Source organism: Tetrahymena thermophila (assembly GCF_000189635.1).
Source record: "Tetrahymena thermophila SB210 genomic scaffold scf_8254418, whole genome shotgun sequence".
Lineage (NCBI taxonomy): Eukaryota > Ciliophora > Oligohymenophorea > Hymenostomatida > Tetrahymenidae > Tetrahymena > Tetrahymena thermophila.
In genome coordinates, this window is record NW_002476200.1 from 38614 (window position 1) to 60968 (window position 22355).

A 22355-nucleotide genomic window follows, 5' to 3' on the forward strand; every position below is an offset into this window, starting at 1 on the left:
ATATTGAAATATTAAGAAATTTTTTTTTTTAAATGCAGTTAGTAGTTATTTAATTATTTAATTAGTGCTTGCTAAGAAAAAAAATTTATAGTTTATGAAAGTTTATTTAAAAAAATTTAAAATACATTCAAAAAATAAATAGATAAATATAAAAAATAGACATCTAAATGAAATGGATAACTGAATTTTATTAGCAAATAGTAAAATGAATTTTAGTTTGATTGTTTTATCAAATATTTTGGATCTTTTTAAGCATAAATAGAATATTTTCATCTTATTACTTTTCTAGAGGAATGCAAGTCAATAGATATTTGACTGAATTTAAATGTAGAGTGATTATATTTTTTATTTTAATTGAAAGACCAAACCAAACAAAATACATAATAGATCCTCCTAAGAATGTATAAATAAGCAAAAATAATTTTTATTCATCTATTTTATTGGTGAGAAAGTTTAGGCAAGAAGATACTATGCTTTTAAAATTTGTATTAGGAATATTAAACCCTTGTGGAGTCATATATGGGTATTCGCTTGTGAGCGCATATTGAATTTACTGATTAATATCACTTTATTTTGTATTCATATTATCAAAGCTTTACTATAAGTATTTACAGTAATGTATCAAAACAGCTAGAAATCCTTATTAAAATATTCTTTAGACGGGAGATTAATCAGAGCACTGAAGCTCTGATTTATATTCTGAACAAAGATCAGATTGTAATAACTATTAAAATTCTCTTTGTTCTGTATTATCTAAGAATGACGTATTCTAAATATAGTCATTAATTTGAATTAAGAATTAGTTAAGATCTTAAATGCTACTTAAAAAATTATTTTTGACATCAATTTAATTTTAAATTGGAAATTAGTCATCTATTGACTAAATTAGATCGATTCTGAGAGCACTTTCACTGAGTGACAACATAGTTTAAAACTTTTATAAGTTTTATACATTATATTAATATAGTTCAAATCTTTATTAGATTTCTTTTTAGTACTTATAACTTACTCCTAAAGCGATAGATATGAAAGCAACATAGCTTAAGCAAAAGAGAAAAAATAACGAAAAATACAAAAAGGTTTTAAGGTGTGTTTAGACAAGCTAGCTAGAAATTAATTTTTGGTTGTTAATCTGATTTTTTCTTTTTTTCTCTTTTTGAGTAGAGGCGAAGGAGTTTGTTTTGTCATATGAAAGTCTTAACTCATCTAATTTTTGTTTATGAGCGTTTAAGAAATTATAAGAAATCCATGATTTGTCATCGTTTAATATTTTATTTTGATATGACTAGAATTTATTAATTTAAGAATCGACTTCATCATAAGTAATCCTTGAGACAACTTGGAATATTACTTCTTAAAATTTATCAATTTTTCTGATTACTGGTAAAATAAGCACGAATAAAATAATAATTAAACCAAGGATTATGAATATTGAAATAATGAATGAATTGTTTATTTAGCTCATCAAGTAGCTTTAGTTTTATGTTATCAGCTAAATCGCATTAGAACTTATTAAATTATTTTCCAATATGTTTGATAACAGAATGTATAAACTGTTTCTATAGCTCATTCCTTATTTTTAGGTTGCTTGATAGTTGTTCACTTCAATCATTGAATTCACATTTAAATACAAAAAATTTACTAAAGACAATTTGTTATCCTTTCCTTCCCTATATTTATTTTTCAAACATTTTTTTATTCCATAAATGAAAAAAATATTAAATCAAAAAGAAAATAAATAAATAAATAAATAATTTGAAAAGAATAAAAGAAAATATCTAAATAAATTACCCTAATGTATAAATATAAGTGTCAATTTATTCATTAACATCCGTATTTAACATTATAAATTTTAGATCCTCCATATACATTTAAATGAGATATTGACATTGAGTTTCATTAACAGAATAAATCTAATCATATTATAATTTTGGTTAAATATTCAAATATTTTTCATATTTTAATATTTAAGTTAAACTAAATTAAGATATTTATTCATAAAAAGATGAATATGTTTAGTTAATATTCAAATTATTTGAGAATGAGTCTTATTTGCTTAATAAATAGAGTAGAATTGCAGTAGAAATAGAAGTAAATATCAACGAAGAACATCCTATTTATATAAAATAAATATATTAAAAATATAAAATCAATATCAATTAATTAATTTACCCAATAAAAAACGACTTATTTATGAACCTATGGTCAGCTACTAAAAAATTATATTATTTATTATTTGATTTTCTTTAAATGTTTCCAAATTTGAGTTTGTTTCCTAAATCTGATTAAAATCATCTTAATTTTCATTATTTTCTGATTCGATTTTAGAAGTCTGTTAGTTATATTTTGACGAAACTGCTAAAGTTTATTACTGATTTATAAAGTGTTTTTAAACTGAGTTGAACTTTTTTTCTTTTTAAGACAGTTAAATTTAATGATTGTTAAACTTTTATTCTAAGGTTTCTTAATTTTTCATTAAAATGTCTTAAATACCTTCTTCATTTTATTTATCATCCTCATTGAGCTATTATTCACTCTATTAATCTTTCATTAAATAAAATGAGTTTTGATTTTCATTGTTATACATTCTTTAGGAAGTTAAAATTTTACATTTGTTATTATCAATCTAATATTAGTAATCTGTTATCTAAGCTTACTCTGATGAAATTATTGAATTCTCAATGTGATATTAATTACTAAATTTAGATTGGTTATATTGTATTTTTAAATCTTTATGAAATTATTTCTAAAAATCATCATTTTTTTATTTGACACTTTAATCATGAATATTTTTGTTATTGCTGTTCATTGTTGATTATTTATTTTATTCTAATTAATAATCAAACTATGAATCTTAAGAATAATCATAGCTACATAAACTATTAGTTTTTTTAATTACATAAAGGTCTTTTTGATTCTTTGGAGTTGTAAAATTAGACTTTTATTAATATCCTTACGTTGTAACGTCTTATGACATCATCCTCAAAAAATTTAATTCTTCAAACCTTTACTTCTTAGAAATTTAACTATTTTTCTTTTAATTTTCATAGCCACCAAATTGTATATCTGACAATGTAAGCTCAAATACATATTCTTCCAATACATTGTCTGTAAGCTTTCTAGTTCTTTTAATTGAATTTACAACCAAATTACCAAGTCCCTGAAACATAGTGTAGCAATTTATTTCTTACCATTTCTGTAAATATAAAATTAATAATTTATTTTAACACCATATTATCTCTCTATCACAAAATTTTTAAATGAGAAAAAATTGTTAAGAGGAAATAGTTTTAGAGGGATTTAATTTATAAAAATATTAAAATTTTTAAAAACCTATAAATAAATGAAAAAATATGATATTTAATAAATTACCTCGATATTTTCTTTATAAAAATTAATAAATGAACTTACAAGCTAGATTTACTTTTCTAAAAATGAAAGTTAATTATCAGAACCTTTAGTTTAATTGGTATTTTTGTAATAATCAATATTTATCATATTTTAAAGTAAAGAATTCTGATTAAATTCCAATAAATCTTAAAGTAAAAATAAATTCAGTTTTTTTTATCTGCAAAGCTATTATTTTTAGATTATAGGCTCAGTTTAATCCACTAATTTATTCAAATTTATCGATTTCAGAAATTTTAGTACTATTTTCGCTAATCGAGGCATAAGAATAAAAACATTCAAAGATTCTATGTGTTTCTTTAAGCTTATTTTCTCTTAATCTAAATCCTTTATGAGAAAATTTATTAAAAATAGAAATATTAGTATAAAAAATTACTTATGTAGCAGTTTCTAACCCAAAAATATGATTAAAAAAGTTAACATTAAATCCTACTATCTCTCCAATTTAGTTAAATGTAATATATGAAGTATTTGAATCTAGTTTTAAAAGGACAGCATTCATTTACAAATCATCAGTTATTCCATAAACGAGAGTTAGCTATAGAGTGATTGGGACAAAGAATCCTTATTTATTTCTACAAAATACTTGATGGTTTTCTTCTAAAAATTTGCTGTGTCCTCGAATAATAAAAGCATTTATAAGTTCATCGTGGACTTACGCAACATACTAAGGCATAAGTTATTTTATATGATTAATCGACTTAAACTCTTAAGAGCTAAAACCAAAAAATTTGGCAAGAAGATTATTATGACTATTTAATATTTTACCAAAATTTTAAGTAATACTTGCTTAAACAATCTAAATATGCCCTTTAATCAAATTAAGAGAATTTAATTCACTTTAAGACCTTTCCATATTCTAACTAATCAAGAAATTCATTTCTTTTTACAATTTAAATGATCTTTTTATCTCTCCATGAGCTAGTATCCCAAATATTTATTATATCTTTTCAATAAAAATATAATTATTAAAATATAAAATAATCCTTATTAGCTTAGAATTTCATCAAATAATTTTTATATAATTAAATAATTTCAAAAATTTTTATTGAATGGCATCTTGCTATATTTGAATAATTAAGTTTGTTTTTAAATTATGAGGAAGGAAGGTGTCTAATTTAATATAAATTATATAAAATGATTTTATAAAATAAATAAATAAATTGATTGATTAATACCTTTAGTAAGATGAAGTTTCTCTAAATTTCCTTTTAATTTTTTAGTAGGTTAAGTTTATCGGATAACTAATTTTTAAACAATTAATATTGTTAAAATAACTTTATTGAAGATAATTTGATTTTTTCAAATGACATTTTTTATTGCTTTAAACTCTACAAGAAAACGATTTTTTATGAAATAAATTTTGAAGCCAGATTTATGAACGCCGTTTCTACTTTTTCTGTTAAAACTATTTGTTGAATTGATAGAGCTAAATTATTATCTAAATCTTATTTGACTTTATCTAAGTAGAGTGATTTTTAAGTTTTTTGAATCATATTTTCAAGTTAATTTGAAAGTAAATGAGAAATCGCATTAAAAATAAAGCTATTATTTTCTTTATATTTTTTATTAAACAATCTTAATTCGCAATAAGCTCTAAGTGGATTATTTAAGACAGAAGAAACAAATGTGATATACTTCAGAAATACCGCTTCTCTTTTATCTTATATAGAAGTATATCTAGGTTATTCTAACACTGATTAAAATATATTTTCTATCAAGTTATGAACAAACTATTTATCTATTTAATATTTATTATCTAATTACTCTTTGATCTTACAAGCGCATTAGAAGTTAGTGCAAAACTTTTTATGGTTTTAAACTATTTCAAAGAATTAAATTTTTTCTTTGTAAGAATAATACGAATTACAATATTTTAAATGAAGTTCTTCCAAAATCACTTCAATTTTTCTATTAAAGCATCTATTTTAATATAGGAAAAATATAGCTGTAACCAATAAAAATTTAATTAAACTGGTAAAATTTAACATCAAAATAATTTAAAAGGGTAAATAACAGGCAGTATGCTTTTTTGCAATGTTTTAAAAAATAAGTTAGTTTTATTTTAAAAATATTTCTCACAAATAAACTTGAAATATTTAATACTTGATATTTATAAATATATTAACTTAAAAAATAAATTTAGAAAACTTTTATCTTTATGTTATTAAATAAAATTAGATTTTTGTTAAGAAAAAGTAAATAAAATTTAAAAATAAAAATCATAAATTTTTTATTTTTAGTTTATCCTAAATAAAAATTGTTAGAATTATTTTTTAATTTCCTAAAATTTTTATTTTTTCTTTATTTCTTTCTAGTATAATCAATTATCTATTTACTAATAAAGAGAAAGAGATAAAATTTATTACATATGTTCTTCTGAGAGAGCAAAGACCTTTCCTTAATAAAGTAAATATGCTTTTGTTTGTCTTAAGCAGTAAAAAATTAGGGGCGCAGAGAAGCACAGAAAATAAAAGAACTCTTAATTAACTTTACAATTCACAAAATAGTAGCATGCAAAAATAAAATGAGAACTAAAAAAGAAGCTTGCTTTTATTTGCTTGCATGACATTTCTAGGCTGGATATCTGATTATTAAATATTTCTTCTGTTATTAATGCAAAGCCGCATATCAGACCTGAAATATTTGAGAGAATGCCGAAGTTAATTTCAGAAAAGTACTCAATTTGAATGATTAATAAAAAGACTTAGGTAATAATTTGAAGAAAAGAAAATTTAGATGAAATGAAATTGTCCTCTCCAAATTTATAGTTAACAAGTATTAATTTAATAAAAATATAAAAGCACTGAAGCGCAATTAAAGCAACATAAGAAAATATATCTAACAGCTTATTTTAATAATAAGAATAATATTAGAGCTCAGAAGTCATATTCTAGGAATATTATTTAGAGGTAATTATTTCCAAAAATATTTCAGAGAGAGGAATTAGCAGTACCCATTAATAAATAATAAAAAATATTATTATTTATTTATTAATGCGCTTGATTAGCTTTCTATAGTATTTATATGTTTAAATGTGATTGTGTACCATGTTATTAAGCACAACTAAATAAATAACTATTAGAAGTAGAGCTATTATTATTCCTACTAATAAAATAAAGACAAGAGTATTTTCACCTTATTTGCTAAATAAAGGGAATAATTTTGCAAATTAGCTCCAATATGCAAATAATTTTAACTTTGGATCAACAACTTGAGTTTATTTAATAGAATTTAAAAATAAATAACTGCACATTTATAGAGTGTTGATCAGAATCAAAACGTTCTATCCTCTTAAATCTACTTTTAAGTTAATCTTTTCTTCAGCTATTATTAATGCAGTTTTATATAGTTTCTAAAAATATTTTGAGAAACTTTATGTAAGTTTTGACATATTCTAACTAATTTGAAGGTATTTACAATAAATTTTAAAGAGCTTTATCAAAATTTTGAATCAATATTCTCTTTAAATTTTAGTTCGCCTATTGTAAATTTTCCTATTTTTGGTTTATTGATTATTTCTTTTTTATATGTTTATTGTTAGCTTGTTTAAATAAGTAATTAATTACCTTTCTACTAAAGTAAATTTATTATTATCTATAATAAGTAATTGATGATCTTGCAATTAATTAATTAAATAATTACATTTCAATTAAATTATTCTTTTCTTTTGCCTAAGCATGTTTGGATTTTATTTAATTGTTAAATGAAGTTATTTCAAAAACATTTGTTATTTTTTTGTTATTTTTCTTATCAAATTCAACATTCCTCATTCATCATATGCATTTTTTCATTTTATTTTTACTACAAAATTTTAATGATTATTTTATAACGAATAAAAGTTTCAAAAAATTATTTTTTCAATTAAGACATTTATTTTTTCTACATAATTGTTAATATTTATTTATCCAACAAAATTATTTTGACTCTAAATAAATACATCAAAAAGGATGGATGATATAAAAGACAAAAATATATTAATTTTAAGCATTAAAAACAAACTTTTTTGAATTTTTTTAGTTTTACATTTCTTTATTAAATAAAATATTTTTTTTTCAATATCAATTTATCTATAGTTTTAACAAAATAATTTTTGCTTAGTGCACAAATTTAAAAACTAAATATTAATTACTATTTTTGTTAATTTTTTCTTTTAAGGATTAATCTTGATACTTGATGAAAAGAAACAAAATTAAAATAAAGAGTGTATTTATAATAATGTTGAACATTTTTTGAAGAAAAGAAACAACTAAATAAAATAATTCTTATCAAATATTATCAAAGCACAATTTAATAACCTGTCTTAATTTAATTTAATCAACTATTTAATACTCTATATTTTTTATAAGATTTATTATTTTATCTATGTATGAGAACATTTTACAAAAAAGAAATGAAAAATTCAGTTATTAACTCTTATTATAGTTTAATAATTTATTAACAAAAAAATAATTAAATTAATTATACTTCTTGCACAATATTTGAAGTATTTATTTAGTAAATATTTGTTTTATTCGAATTTATGAATGAATTTAATTAATTGGTTAAAAGTGTTGTTTGTTTTTTAGATATTATTGAAATTTGTAAATTTATTAATTTATTCAACCTATTTTTTATATTTACAATGAGCAATTTAATAAAGAGTTAACTAGTAAACAACAATGAAAGTGAACATATTTAGGATTTGTAGCTAAACTTCAATTCAAAAAATTAAGATCCTGTGTAGAAGACAACTGAATATGCATCATATGATTATGAAAAAGAAGAATAATAATAGGAATTATCTGTTGAATATGTATAAAAACAGATAATTTAGTAGCTATTAATGAAAAGCAAATAAAGTTTGTCTAAAAAAAATATAGAAGTAAATAAATACAACAATCTTTGCTCCTTTAAAGTATACCAAAAATATTTAGCAAATTTAAAGAGTAAAAAAAGAAAGAGAGGATAGAGCTTATTGGGCATATATCTGCAACGATCAGTAATATTTGACAAACCTTTATAATTAGTTTATAGCATCACAAAATATAAAAGAAGTAAATATTGTCTTTGCAAAATTGTGTTTTTTTAAAGTAAATAAATACTTAAAATAAAAGGAAGTTACTGATTATGTTTGCGAAAGGGAAGATAGAATATTATCAGAATTAATGAATGGATTTCTCAAATGTGAAAAGAAAGTATTATTGATTTTCTTTAAAATTGCTTATGTTAAAAAAATTAATATTAGCTAGCTATCAATAAGAAAGATATGTTCGGAGACTAATATATTTAAGATAAAAGCCCAGAAAAGTCAATTGAAAAACACAAAATAAGTCATTCTATTTTCTAAAGTATATTTATTCAAAGGTTTATTTTCAAAATATTTTTATTTAAAATGATTTTATGATCAATTAATTTATCTTGATATCTATCAAAGATATAAATAATTAATTTATTAACTTATTAACACAATAAACAAAAGCTTAAATTGATATCTAATGCTTAAATGGAAAATCTGAAAAAAGAATTACGTTAGAATCAAGTTAAGTATTAAATGATAATGTTTCACACAGTCAACAGTCTAAACAAGAGCATAGAAATCAACAAAGTAGAAAGATATATGTAGAAAATAGCCCATAGAAACAAAATGAAGTTTTCAAATTTATAAATAAACTTCATGAAGAAAAGCAGCAGAGACTTGAGAGAATAAATAAAAGAAAGTAAAAGTAGGAATTAATTTAAAAGCAAACTGAATTCGAAGAACTTGAAAAACTATAAAAAATAAGAGAGGAAAAAAGGGAAGAGTTTAAAAAGAAATTAGAAAAACATAACATATAATTGAAAGAAAGACAAGCAAAAAGAAGAGAAAGTGATAGATAATTTAAAGAATTTTATAAAGAATATTAGCAACAAAAACCTCTTTATACACAAATGGAAGAAGAATTTGAAGAAAGAGAAAAATTGTATCATAAAGTTTAAGAAGTAGTAATACTTTAACAAATAAAAGAACAAAGAAAACCTATCGAAAGATAAAATCTACTTTTAAATCAAAGTAATCATTAATAAAGCCAAAATTCTTACTAAAAAGCTAAATCATCAAAATATATTTCACACTCTGTCAATAAAAGCTAGCATATTTCCATTAAAAATTAAGGTAAAAAATCTAAATATTTTTAAAATTAAACATTCTTTTATTATCTTAAACTTCATATTAAACTTTAAAGAAATCTTAAATCTTATATACCACCTATCTTTATTTATTAAATCAACATCTTTCTTTAAGAATAAATACCAGATGATATTTTTAAATTTTTTTTTAATATTGGGGGTTAATATAATTTGGAGTGAATTAATGAGAACTTACAGTTTATATTAAATAGAAATTCATGATTTAATTGTCAAATTTATTTTAGATGTTGTAGAGAATTAATAATGATTGGGTAGTTAATTTGATAATTAAATATTTAATTACATTATTTATATAGACAGTAAAAATAGTAATGATGATGATAGGAGTTACAATATTGAAAGTAACTCTTCAAATGTGACTCCAAAACGAAATGTACAAAAAGAGAAAATATATTCAAATATGGTTAGAGAAATGTATGCTCCAAAGATAAACTACTAAAAGTAAATAGAATTGAATTAATAGAGGGAATAAATCAATAAGTTTCAGAATGAAAAGAAATTTAGATAGTGGAAGGTGATAAAGTAAAATTAAAATATTGATCAAACTGCTTTAGAAAGTAATTTAAATTCTTCATATGAAACTCACACCAATCAAAATTCAGTATAATTCAATAAATCTGTTGATTTTATTGAAAGTAAAGAATCTTACATGTTTGATAAAAATAACTAATAAAACAATAAGCCAAATTAGAAAGATAAAATTAGAAGTGCTTCTACAAATACTTATAATAAAAGATATAATATTCAAAACACTTAAACGAATAAATAACTCTCATCTAATTAAATGAATAACAACTAACCCAATATTATTGTAAATAATAACCAAATTTTGAATCCAAGGTCAATTAAACAATCCTCTCGAGATGATATTGCAAACATGTAGATTTTAAAAAGATAAAATAATTTAGCTCCTATAGACTTAAAGTAAAGCCACAGATAAATTCAATCATAAAATTCTATTGAAACAATCAGAACTAGCAAGAAACAGTCTGTAAGAAATTAACAATATTCAGTTGATTTAAGTCATAAATAGAATATTTAGAATAAACAAGATTAAATCAATAGAAATGAATTAAGTTAAAACTAAAAAAATGATTTTTTAAAAGTAAGCAATGAAAAGTTAAAAAAGTAGTAAAACACAAACAAATCTAATTAAAATATAAAATAATACTATGTAGATAATCATTCAAAAAATAAATAAAACTAATCTGTTGACTCTCTTGTTAATATTTAAACAGATTCTTAATTATTCTAAAAAGAATTTCACAATTCAAAATTGTTTGATAATAAAAACATTTCAAAAAAGTAGCAAACTCCTTTAAAGTAAATTTCAAGCAAATAAAATTAATTTAATTATGACTAAAAAGGTGAACATTTTTTAATTCATATTATGAATAATAACTAAAATCTTACTCCTGAAAAAATGAATTCAACCAAATAAAAAGAATAATATCTAGCCTATAATAAAATTGATAATTAAAAATCAACAAAATTAAATATAAACAATTCAAACGAAAAAAGCTCATTTGAGAATTTTAATATTTATGGTGAAGATGACTAAAAAGTAATTGATTATCTTCAAGAATTAGAGATGAGGAAGTTAGGAAATAGTTATTTGCAGTATTCACGAAAGTAAATAAATAAGAAAAAGATAATTACTCCACTTGAGACTGCTTAAGAAACTCCTTAAAAACACTCTAAAAATTTAATTGCTTAAAGTAATCCAGTGAGTCCTATCATTCAAGAAAAAATAAAATATGCAAACTATTTAGTTCATTCTAACAATAACAATAAAATCAATGATTGGTAAAAAGACATCAACAACTAAAAACTGAGCAAAGAAGAACAACTAAACAAAGTAATTATAAAAACAAAAAACATAGATAAAAAAGCATCACAAATAGAAAGTATTTTAAGAAACAACAAAAACCAATTCAACAATGACGAATATTTAGAACAAAAATAACAACTTGATCAACATTATATCCAATCTATTTAAGCTAAACTTGCACTTTTAAATAAATTTTCCAATGTAAACTGATTATTAACAAATTATAAATTGTAAATAAAAAATATTAATTGTGTTTATTATAATTTAATTAATGTTTATACTTTAATGTAAATAAAAGTAAATCTATCACAAATGTAATTTTTTAGAATTAATAAAAAACAAAAATCCATAAAAATTAATCCTATTTTAATTTAATTTAAAAAATCAAAATAATCTAAAATTAAATGAAAAAGTTATAAAATAAATATTTTATTATTAATTAAGTAAATCTAAATGGAAAATAAAAGAATAATTATTAATATATTTTTATTTGCATATTTTTGTCTTAGTTTTAATTAATTAAATAAAATAATATTCTGAATTTGAAAATATTTATTTTAATATGAAATGATAAAATTAAATTAAATTAATTACTAAAAAATAAAATAAATTAAATAAATACTCATGCATTTTCATATTTCAGTAGAAGTAACTTGAAGATATTGCATGTAAAATTAGATAAAATAAATAAATAAAAAATGTGCAAATATTTAATGCAAAGATATAAAATAAATAAATAAATATTTAGATATTCTTATTATTTTTCAAATTCAATGCATTTAACAAATAAATGAAAAATTATTTATTTAGTTATTTAGTTAGTAGAATAATTAATAAATGAATGCCTTTTAAGGTGGTTGATTAATAGAAGTTTTAGCATAACTATTAGATATTTGTTTTAACTTCACAAGAAATGTGCAAATGAATGAATGAAAGTTAAATATGATTTGATTAAAAAATACGAAAAATAGAAAAGGCCAAAAAAAGTAATTAAATTAAATTAATTTTTTATCAATATTATTTGAATAAATTATCAAAGATACTATCTATTATTAATTCAATAAAACCTGAATCTAAAAATGGCTCCAATAAATCCCAACAAATAGCATAAAAAGTAGCGTATTTTCAACTAGAAATAAAAATCCTAAAAAAAGGATAATAAGAACTTTGCCAATAAATAGAAGAAGATGGCTGAGTTGAAGCATAAAGAAGAGGGGTTCTAAGATGAAGTAGAATCTAATGTAGAAGAGAAGCCATAACAATAAATTAAAAAATAAGCTTCCGTAGAAAAGGTTGGCTAAAAGAAGATTTCAAAATAAAAACAAGATCAAAAGGCTAAGCTATAAAACAAAAAAGATAACAACAAGTAGGCTGTCTCAAAGCAAGATAACAAGAAATAAAAGGACTAAAAGATTAAAAAATAAAAGGAGAAAGAACAAAGTGATGATGAAGATAGCAGCGACATTGAAATCGAAGATGAAGAACTTTTTGATCAAGAAGCTCTCGAAAATCAAAACGAAATGCTTGGTAATTTAGCTCAAATGAAAAAATCTTCAACCAAGAAGAGCAAAGTAAATAATTTTTAAAATCAACAAAGTATAAAATTATATTAAAATCATCAATTTATTATCAAAACAGAAAGAAAAGGAAAGAAAGGTCACTGAATTCAAGTTCAGAGTCCTCGACATGCTTGAAATTTTTATTAAAAAAACAAAGAACCCTCAAATATTTATCCAATCTCTTGCTCAATTGTTCTAAACAGTCAAGGATAACGCTAACGATAAGGAAAAGCAATCTTTTGTTGAAAAGTAATAAATAAATAAATTAATTATATAGGCTAATTTAAACAATATCAGTCATGGTTGAAATAATTAAATCAACACATACAAATATTATAATAAAAATGGAATTGCTTTATAAAAATAAAAAGATATATCTTGTTATTTTTAATAAAACAATGAGTATCATTTCTTATAAATTGATTTGTTTTTCAGCTAAAAGAAGGATATTAATTACAAAGTTAAAATGCTTGCTTATAGATATTCCATTTTATATAAATTTTATTAGCTTTTAAAAACTATTTAATTGATCAATTTGATAAGAAGTATATTTGAGAAAGGATTGATATCTTTTTTGCAATGCTTAGATTAGAAATTTTAATGCTTTTAAATAATTAATTATTGAATATTTTAATTAGGATTTGCCAAATCGTAAGAAAGTTTTTCGAAAGACACGTTAAAATGCTTCCTGAATATAGAGATAACATAGAAGAATGCTTCACTGAAGTCGTTAAAGTTTTAGCTAAGTAAATAAAGTTATTTATTGTCATATTTTCTTATGAATTTTGAAATAATTATTAGACAACCTAAGAAGAGCATCAACTCTGCTTTAACTTTTGCAGCCATAAGTTTGTTTAAAATTAGATTACAAATGAATTTAGGAGATATTTCTGTTTTGGTATCAACCATTGAAAAAGTAAACAATAATAAATAAAAAAATTTATTTATTTATAATTGAATAAAATCTTTTAAATTTTATAGGCACTTGAAAAATCAGCATTAAAGAAAGAAATTAGTTACAGCGAAGAATTTTATAAAGAAATAATTAGAAATTCTCAAGAAATCGCTTTTAAGTTACTTCCTAGCTTGTTAAAATATGCCCTTCTCAATAAAGACGGTGGTGCAAAGGATAAAAATAGATAATTTGTAAATAAGCATTTTGAAAAAAATATTATTATTAACCAATTTTAATTTAATATAGATTCTTAGTATATTAAACTACACAATTAGAAATTCATAAGTTTAAGAATTAATTAAGAAGGATTCTGCTGATTTTGTTGCCAGTATATCCAATTTAATCTCTGTTTTCGACTCATAAAGTGAAATATAAAAGAAGAAAATCTCTGTTTTAAATAAATATATTGAAATATTTGCCGGTTTTGCTAGCATCCTTAAAGATTGTAAAACTAACAAAAAGGAAGAATTATAAAATAAGCTTAAAGAATCTTTATCTAAGTGGCCTGAAAACGACCACAATTTAAAGAATATTCAAAAGAAATTTTTAGAAAAATTCACTTTCTGATCAAAAAATGTAAATAAATTGTTACAAAATCTATGTCAATGATTTAGTAAATTAGTTAGTTAGCAAGCTAATTACTTAAGTCTTTTGTGTTTGTTTATAACGAGTTTCTAAAAATTAGAAAATTAATAATTAATTCAGCATATTTAAATTAATTTTCAATATCTTTTGAGATTATTTTTATCAAATTAAATTAAAAACAAACAAACAAACATATAAATTAATATATAACTCATTGAATCTTATGTAAAAATATATAAAAATAATCAAAGCAAACACCATAAATCCTCTTTTTATTAATGAGGAATTTTTTACCAAATGAAGATTTTTAAAAATGCCTACAAAAGAGAATTATATCTATACCTCTTTTCTCTTTAGTTTTTATTATTGAGGTAATATGCTAAATATTTTTTAATATAATCAAGCATTTACTTTTTTAATTAAAATACACTTTATTGTCTAAAAAATGATATATATTTCAATAAGATTTTTTTACGAAAACAGAATAAATTAAAATTTCGTATTAAAGCATGTGTGTGAATTAATTTATTTTGTAAATAAGTAAATAAAAAAATATTTATTTTTAATTTAGGATTTCAGAATTTTTTCAAAATTAGAATAAGTCATGTAAGGGAAGAATGTAAATATATATATAGATTAGATTAATTTTAATAAAAATTTAGTAAATATTTTTTAGTATTATTAAAAGTTGTATATAAATTTATGATAAAATTTGTTAAGTCGTTATTCTATTTCAGTAAGTTGACTTATTATATTTCAAATATTATTTATGTTTTCAACAAGTTGAGTATAGAGATCCATTTCACTGCGGTTTTATTCAATATCTTCGTAATATGCCCAATAATCTTAGAATCTTTTAAAATCATGAAAAACGCAATGATCAGAGTTAAGGGAGTAAGCTTCAAATAAATAAGTAAAGAGGATAAGCAATCCTTTTTTATAATCGCCCATCTGTTCGTAGATTTTTGGGAACAGTTTGAGCAATTCTTAGAAATTAACATGGATTTCCTCTAACAATCTCTCCATATTAAGCTAGCTAATAAAAGAATGGTATTCTTTCTTGTCAAAATAAGTTTATTCGTTTTCTTAGATATATTATTTAGCAAACTCATTCAAACAGCCCTTGTCTTGCTTTAATAATTTTGATAAGTTTAGCTAGTTATCAGACATTAAGAAATCATTCCATTCTTCCTTGAGAATATCTGGGCATTGTTCTGGCTTGAAATTTTAAAGCTATTTATTAAAGATCTATGCCATCTCTAAGAGTAAAAATATTCCTTGTTAAGAATGAGTGAAATATTATTCTAATAATTTATCGCTTTTATCTGCATTTTCAATATTATTTTAATTTTATTTAGGAGAATTGCTTTGCTTTATTTGCTTTTGCTTGAGCTACCTTTCAACAAGCTTATTCATAACCATCATTCTTAGACAAATTACATCTAAAAAGAGGACTTTTTCTCTAAAATTTAAAAGGATATCTTCTATTTTATTAATTGCTAAGTTAGTTTTCAATCTCTTTTAGCTGTGTCTGATTAATGTTTACATTGTTTTCATGTTAATCTGCTCCATGTTAAACTTGTCATCTTTTTTTTCTTTTTGTTGCTAGCTATTTTCTTTTATTTCATCTTCCTAACTAGAACTACTTTCCATATCAGTTGAGTATTTATTATTCTGAGGTTGGTCAAAGGAATTCTTTTTTTATTAAGGTTTTTTATCACTAAGATGAGTGATCTAAATCTTGGATTATCTAATGACTTCCATCTTTTTAATAAACACTGAGCTCTTCAATAATTATTTTCCTGCCTTTAAACTACTTTCTTCAGAAAGATCATCGTATAAATTTTCATTTTCCTCTTCATTTAAAGAAAAAGCTATCAAATTATGGCTAAAAAGCTCTTCCCAACTAATTCTCTTAGACTCATCTTTTTCTAGCATTCTCTTCACTAAATCAATAATTTCAGGAGATCTTTAAGGATTTGAAGGAATTATCAGTTTCTTCTATTAAATATGCTTTAAAGCTGTTGGAACATCATACTTTATCAAAGGATCTAAAAAAGGATACTAACCCTTAAACAACATTCTGAATAATATGACTCCTAGAGACCACATATCTACCTTAGAAGAAGCTTTTTCTTTCTTCACAAGTTCAGGAGCAATATAAAGTGGAGTACCTCTTTAATATTAAATTAAAAGTAAATAAAATTATTTCTAATTAATATTTAAATTAAATTTCAATCAAAAAAGTATTTTCTAAAATGTTAAATTTTAAAAATCTTATTATAAAATGGTAAGCAGTTCATTCATATTTTAAATTGATTATTTTGTATTTTAACAAATAAATGATTATTTTGCTATTGATTCAGTTTGAATGGTTTTACTGTGAAATAATTATTAAATATATTCATTCCTTTTTAACAATCCAAAGATTTTCAACAGAAATAATTGATTGATTTTATTTGTCAATTAAAAAAAACAGATCAGAAATTCATATAAAGCCTAAAAAAATCAATGAAGCAAATTATATGGAGCAATATTAGATTTCTTAATCATAAATATTTATGAATCTTTCTTTATAGCTAAAAAGCAAGAATATCCAATAAAAAATAAATAAAATCGTAATTACCTTGTAGAGATGTTTTAAACCTATAAAGTATCAACTATCTTTGCTAGACCAAAATCAGCGATTTTAAAAATCCTATTATGTATTAAAATGTTGTCTGGTTTGATATCTCTATGAATAATGCCTTCTTTGTAAAGAACTCTATAGCCTCTGCAAAATTGCTGCAAAAACTCGAGAATTTCATTTTCTGATATCTTTTTTTGGTTTTTAAGGTATTAGGTAAGAGTACCACCATTGCAGTAGTCCATGATAAAGTATTACTTATTTTACGAAGACATTTTAATCTTTTTATAGTTCACTAAATTGACATGCTATGGTAATTTGCACAACACTTTGAGCTCCATTTACATTGATTCGTATTTCTATTGATCATCTAAAGGTATTATCTTAGCTACCAAGTCTTCATTTTGGTTTTTAATATCGTAGGCTCTAACTACTTTGCCAAATGAGCCTTCTCCAACTATATCAGTATCTTCTAAAGAGATCACGTATGATGAACCTTTAAGTGCTTTCACTTTGACTTTTCTTATTGGCTTACTTTTCTTTTCAGTTTATTCTTGATTATTTTATACACCATTTTAAACACCATTTTCCTGTTTTTATAAAAGAGTTATAAACTCAGATTTTCGATCTTATTCTTCGCGCTTCATTTTCTTATATAATTTGTTATAATCAGATTAAAAAATACTGTTTCTGATTAGATCAATTAATTAATTGTTTTACTTTTTGATTTTTAATTATATGTAAATTAATCAATATAAATATTAGACCATGGAGATTATTTATATTTTCAATCAAGCAAATTTGATTGCTGACATTAACTCTCTTTCTCTATTGAATCTATTTCTAAACTCTTCACTGAAATTATTAACTCTCCTTCTATTTTAAGAATAATTCGGAAATTTCTATTCAAATTATATCTATTCCTGCTAATGAATGGAAAGATTGATTGATAGATAGATAATCAATCTTATTGAGAAACCTTCCATATCAAACTTTTTTAATTAATAATAAATGTAATACTTTAAGAAGATCTTATTTAAATAACGACATTTTGTTTTCTTTTTATAAACAAATAATTAAAAAAAGTGGTAAAATGTCCAATTCAACAATTCAAGGAGGGGAGAGGATAAGGTTGGTAGTACTCAAATTTAATTAAAAATTTTAAAAGTAAAAAAATAAATTATTTTTAAATTATAATAAATTAAATTATAAATTAATTATAATTCTATTATATAATATAAATAAAAATCATATTTTTTTAACAAATTAACAAATAAAAAATATATTTCATAATAAGTGGCCTGCAGGCCATTAAATTTTTGTATGGCATCTTGCTATAATTAAAGATATGATAAATATTCCTAAAATTACAGAGCTAAAACAGTAAAATCAACTTATAAACATTATTTTTATAATATTTAAGAGCATTAATTAACTACTAGATTTTTTTCAAATATGACTAAATGAATAAATGGCCATCTCTAATTACTACTATATATTTTTAAGTGTATGTTTTAAATACAAATAGTAAATTTAAATAGTGAATGTTAAATTAATTTTACTGTGATATCTCATCATAAAACCAAATATATTAATTAATATTTGATGATTAATTAATTATTATATTTATTTGTACTTTTTATCCATTTATTATTAATTAATTAATTAAATTTCATAAATTGCTATTAAATATTTTTGAAAAAAAAATAAATGATATAATAGATTAAAAAATATGATAATTTGGAAGAAGTAATTATTAATTTTTTTATTAATATCCTTTAAATTTATATATATTAATAAAAATAGTTTTTAAGCTCTTCACTTTTATCTCATTAAGTTCTCAATATTGATCTGAAGTATATTTAATTAAAAAATATTATTTTTATTATTACTAATATTTTTTGTACATTTAATTTTCAATTTAATTAAATAGATAATTTTTATAAAAGAAATTATCATCATTATTTATTTATTGATTTTTACAAAAACAAAAATTTTTTAGCTATTTTAACTTAATTTACATTTCAATTTTTAATTATTTATTATTTGATATTTATTCTTTGTATTTTGCTATTAAAACTTACAATTAATAAAAACAGTTTATTTTTTTTGCATTATAATATTTTTAATTATAAAAGTTAATTTAAAACATTAAAGATCTTTTAATTGATTTTATTTCTTTTGCTTTTTCTTTTTATTATGATTTCTTATTTTTTCATTCTTTTCTTTGTTAATTTTATTAATTATTAATTAATCTTATTATTTCATATTTTTTCTTCATTTTTTCCTCCTAATTAATTAGAGTAAAATGCCTATTTAATTTATAAAAGGCGAAATGTAATATATCATAATAACATAATAAATAAAGCTTAATTATCTTAAAGCAGCTTTATTTTTGAGTTTTAGAAAGCTGTAAATTGATAAAATGTAAAATTTGAAATAATATATTTGGTATATTCTTATAACATATCATTTTTTTTTGAAAAAAAAATAAATTTGGAAAACCTAGAGGAAAAAAATCCATAAAAAATATTTAAAATTGTAATTTTATAAAATGTAAAAATGGTATATAAAACTTGCTTTTTGTAAGTTTGTATGGCAACTTACTCTATTTAATGATATATTTATTCTTCAATATTAAAAAAGTTACAAAAGTGAATTTGAAGTTGTATCATGCTTTGGTTCTGATTTATCGGAACTTTGTATAGAGTAAAAACAGTTTATTTGTTTTGGATTGTGATATTTTTAAATAAAAAAACTAATTAAAAACAATAAAGCTCTTTTTTCGTTTTCTTGCTTTTTTTTGTCATTTCTTTGTTAATTTAGCTCATCATTTTATTTTCAACTTTTCCTATAATTATTAATTAATTAATCTTATTATTTCATATTTTTTCTTCATTTTTTCCTTCTAATTAACTATTTAATGATATATTTTTTCTTGAATATTTAAAAAGTGGCTATTAAATTGGTAATAATTTTACATTAGACTTAGGTTATGATTTAGTAAATTTCTTTAATCTCTAAAATCCGACACTTGGACTTTAGTAAAAACAGTTTATTTGTTTTGGATTGTGATATTTTAAATTATAAAAACTAATTAAAAACAATAAAGCTCTTTTTTCTTTTTGTTTTTATTGTGCTTGCTTTTTTTTTGTTTTTTCTTTGTTAATTTAGCTCATCATTTTATATTTCACTTTTGCATTTACTATTAAAAAACTTATTATCACATTTTTTTTCTTCATTTTTTCTTTCTAATTAACTATTAAATGATATATTTTTTCTTCAATAAATAAAAAGTAGTAATTAACTTGGTGCAATGGGTGCATCAGACTTAGGTTCTGCTTTAGCAAATTGCATTAATCTCTCAAATTTGACGCTTGATCTTAGGTAAAAACAGTTTATTAGTTTTAGATTGCGATATTTTAAATTATAAAAACTAATTAAAAACAATAAAACTCTTTTTTCTTTTTTTTTATTGTGCTTTCTTTTTTTTTGTTCTTTCTTTTTTAATCTAGCTCATAATTTTATTTTCAACTTTTCCTTTTATTATGAAATAATTAAATCTTATTATTTAATATTTTTTCTTCATTTTTTCCTTCTAATTAACTATTTAAAAATATATTTTTTCTTCAATATTTAAAAAGTAACAATATAATTCGTGATGAAGGTGCATCAGGCTTAGGTTCTGCTCTAGCAAATTGTATTAATCTGTCAAATTTGACACTTGATCTTTAGTAAAAACAGTTTATTTGTTTTAGATTGTGATATTTTAAATTATAAAAACTAATTAAAAACAATAAAACTCTTTTTTCTTTTTTTTATTGTGCTTGCTTTTTTTTTGTTCTTTCTTTATTAATTTAGCTCATCGTTTTATTTTCAACTTTTGCTTTTATTATTAATTAATTAATCTTTTTATTTCATATTTTTTCTTCATTTTTTCCTTCTAATTAACTATTTAATGATATATTTTTTATTTTATTTAAAAAGACGCAATTAAATTCGTGACTAAGGTGCAACTGGCTTAGCTTCTGGTTTAGCAAATTGCATTAATCTCTCAAATTTGACACTTTTTCTTCAGTAAAAACAGTTTATTTTTTTTAGATTATGATATTTTAAAACTAATTAAAAACAATAAAGCCCTTTTTTGTTTTTCTTTTTATTGTGCTTGCTTTTTTTTTGTTCCTTATTTGTTAATTTAGCTCATCATTTTATTTTCAACTTTTGCTTTTATTATTAATTAATTAATCTTATTATTTCATATTTTTTCTTCATTTTTTCCTTCTAATTAACTATTTAATGATATATTTTTTCTTTTATTTAAAAAGTCGCAATAGTATTAGAGACAAAGGTGCAACTGGCTTAGCTTCTGGTTTAGCAAATTGCATTAATCTCTCAAATTTGACACTTTATCTTCAGTAAAAACAGTCTATTTGTTTTAGATTGTGATATTTTAAATTATAAAAACTAATTAAAAACAATAAAGCCCTTTTTTGTTTTTCTTTTTATTGTGCTCGCTTTTTTTTTGTTCTTTATTTGTTAATTTAGCTCATCATTTTATTTTCAACATTTGCTTTTATTATTAATTAATTAATCTTATTATTTCATATTTTTTCTTCATTTTCTCCTTCTAATTAACTTATTTTTTCTTCAATATTTAAAAAGTGAAAATTATATTCGTGATAAAGGTGCATCAGGCTTAGGTTTTGGTTTAGCAAATAACATTAATCTCTCAAATTTAACACTTTTTCTTCAGTAAAAATAGTTTATTTGTTTTGGATTGTGATATTTTAAATTATAAAAACTAATTAAAAACAATTAAGCTCTTTTTTGTTTTTCTTTTTAGCTTGCTTTTTTTTTGTTCTTTCTTTGCTAATTTAGCTTATCATTTTATTTTTAACTTTTGCTTTTATTATAAATTAATTAATCTTATTATTTCATATTTTTTCTTAATTTTTTTCCTTCTAATTTACTATTTAATGATATATTTTTCTTCAATATTTAAAAAGTGGCAATTAAATTGATGATAATAATAATAATAATATACTCGCATATAAATACATGTATTTATACACTCAGAAATGTTTCTTAAAATTAAACATAAAGATTAAATTTATAAATTTATTTATTTGTTTTATTTATTTATTATTTATTATTTATTAGTTTGTATATTTCTTTATGAATTTTTGAAGTTTGTTTAATTTTTTCTCAGAGTCTTTTTTTTAC

At 21.3% G+C, this 22355-nt stretch overlaps 7 protein-coding genes across 7 annotated transcripts; 3 read left to right on the forward strand and 4 right to left on the reverse strand. All coding sequences in view use genetic code 6, as the record gives it.

The window, feature by feature from the left end:
- Positions 1 to 671: 671 nt before the first annotated feature.
- Positions 672 to 1465, reverse strand: TTHERM_001100419 (transmembrane protein, putative; the record flags this gene model as incomplete). Its single annotated transcript, XM_012799857.1, has 2 exons — positions 672 to 699; positions 765 to 1465. The coding sequence occupies 2 exons, from the start codon at positions 1463 to 1465 to the stop codon at positions 672 to 674; spliced, it is 729 nt and encodes a 242-aa protein (XP_012655311.1).
- A 690-nt stretch (positions 1466 to 2155) lies between these two features.
- On the reverse strand, positions 2156 to 4288 carry TTHERM_01100420 (hypothetical protein; the record flags this gene model as incomplete). The annotated part of the gene is made up of 3 exons (XM_001030297.2): positions 2156 to 3196; positions 3373 to 3735; positions 3785 to 4288. The coding sequence occupies 3 exons, from the start codon at positions 4286 to 4288 to the stop codon at positions 2156 to 2158; spliced, it is 1908 nt and encodes a 635-aa protein (XP_001030297.2).
- Positions 4289 to 6731: 2443 nt separating this feature from the next.
- TTHERM_001100429 (hypothetical protein) lies at positions 6732 to 7181 on the reverse strand (the record flags this gene model as incomplete). Its single annotated transcript, XM_012799858.1, has 1 exon — positions 6732 to 7181. The coding sequence occupies one exon, from the start codon at positions 7179 to 7181 to the stop codon at positions 6732 to 6734; it is 450 nt and encodes a 149-aa protein (XP_012655312.1).
- A 749-nt stretch (positions 7182 to 7930) lies between these two features.
- On the forward strand, positions 7931 to 11617 carry TTHERM_01100430 (transmembrane protein, putative; the record flags this gene model as incomplete). The annotated part of the gene is made up of 6 exons (XM_001030298.3): positions 7931 to 8272; positions 8325 to 8444; positions 8505 to 8585; positions 8636 to 8738; positions 8870 to 9541; positions 9873 to 11617. 6 exons carry the CDS (start codon positions 7931 to 7933, stop codon positions 11615 to 11617), a joined length of 3063 nt encoding a protein of 1020 aa, XP_001030298.3.
- Positions 11618 to 12486: 869 nt separating this feature from the next.
- On the forward strand, positions 12487 to 14488 carry TTHERM_01100440 (hypothetical protein; the record flags this gene model as incomplete). Its single annotated transcript, XM_001030299.1, has 6 exons — positions 12487 to 12978; positions 13046 to 13215; positions 13605 to 13712; positions 13768 to 13882; positions 13948 to 14112; positions 14168 to 14488. The coding sequence occupies 6 exons, from the start codon at positions 12487 to 12489 to the stop codon at positions 14486 to 14488; spliced, it is 1371 nt and encodes a 456-aa protein (XP_001030299.1).
- A 774-nt stretch (positions 14489 to 15262) lies between these two features.
- TTHERM_01100450 (Serine/Threonine kinase domain protein) lies at positions 15263 to 17779 on the reverse strand (the record flags this gene model as incomplete). The annotated part of the gene is made up of 2 exons (XM_001030300.1): positions 15263 to 16682; positions 17133 to 17779. 2 exons carry the CDS (start codon positions 17777 to 17779, stop codon positions 15263 to 15265), a joined length of 2067 nt encoding a protein of 688 aa, XP_001030300.1.
- Positions 17780 to 18737: 958 nt separating this feature from the next.
- On the forward strand, positions 18738 to 22319 carry TTHERM_001100468 (transmembrane protein, putative; the record flags this gene model as incomplete). The annotated part of the gene is made up of 10 exons (XM_012799859.1): positions 18738 to 18881; positions 18939 to 18988; positions 19779 to 19841; positions 20087 to 20176; positions 20430 to 20519; positions 20777 to 20866; positions 21120 to 21209; positions 21458 to 21547; positions 21795 to 21884; positions 22139 to 22319. 10 exons carry the CDS (start codon positions 18738 to 18740, stop codon positions 22317 to 22319), a joined length of 978 nt encoding a protein of 325 aa, XP_012655313.1.
- Between the last annotated feature and the right edge of the window lie 36 nt (positions 22320 to 22355).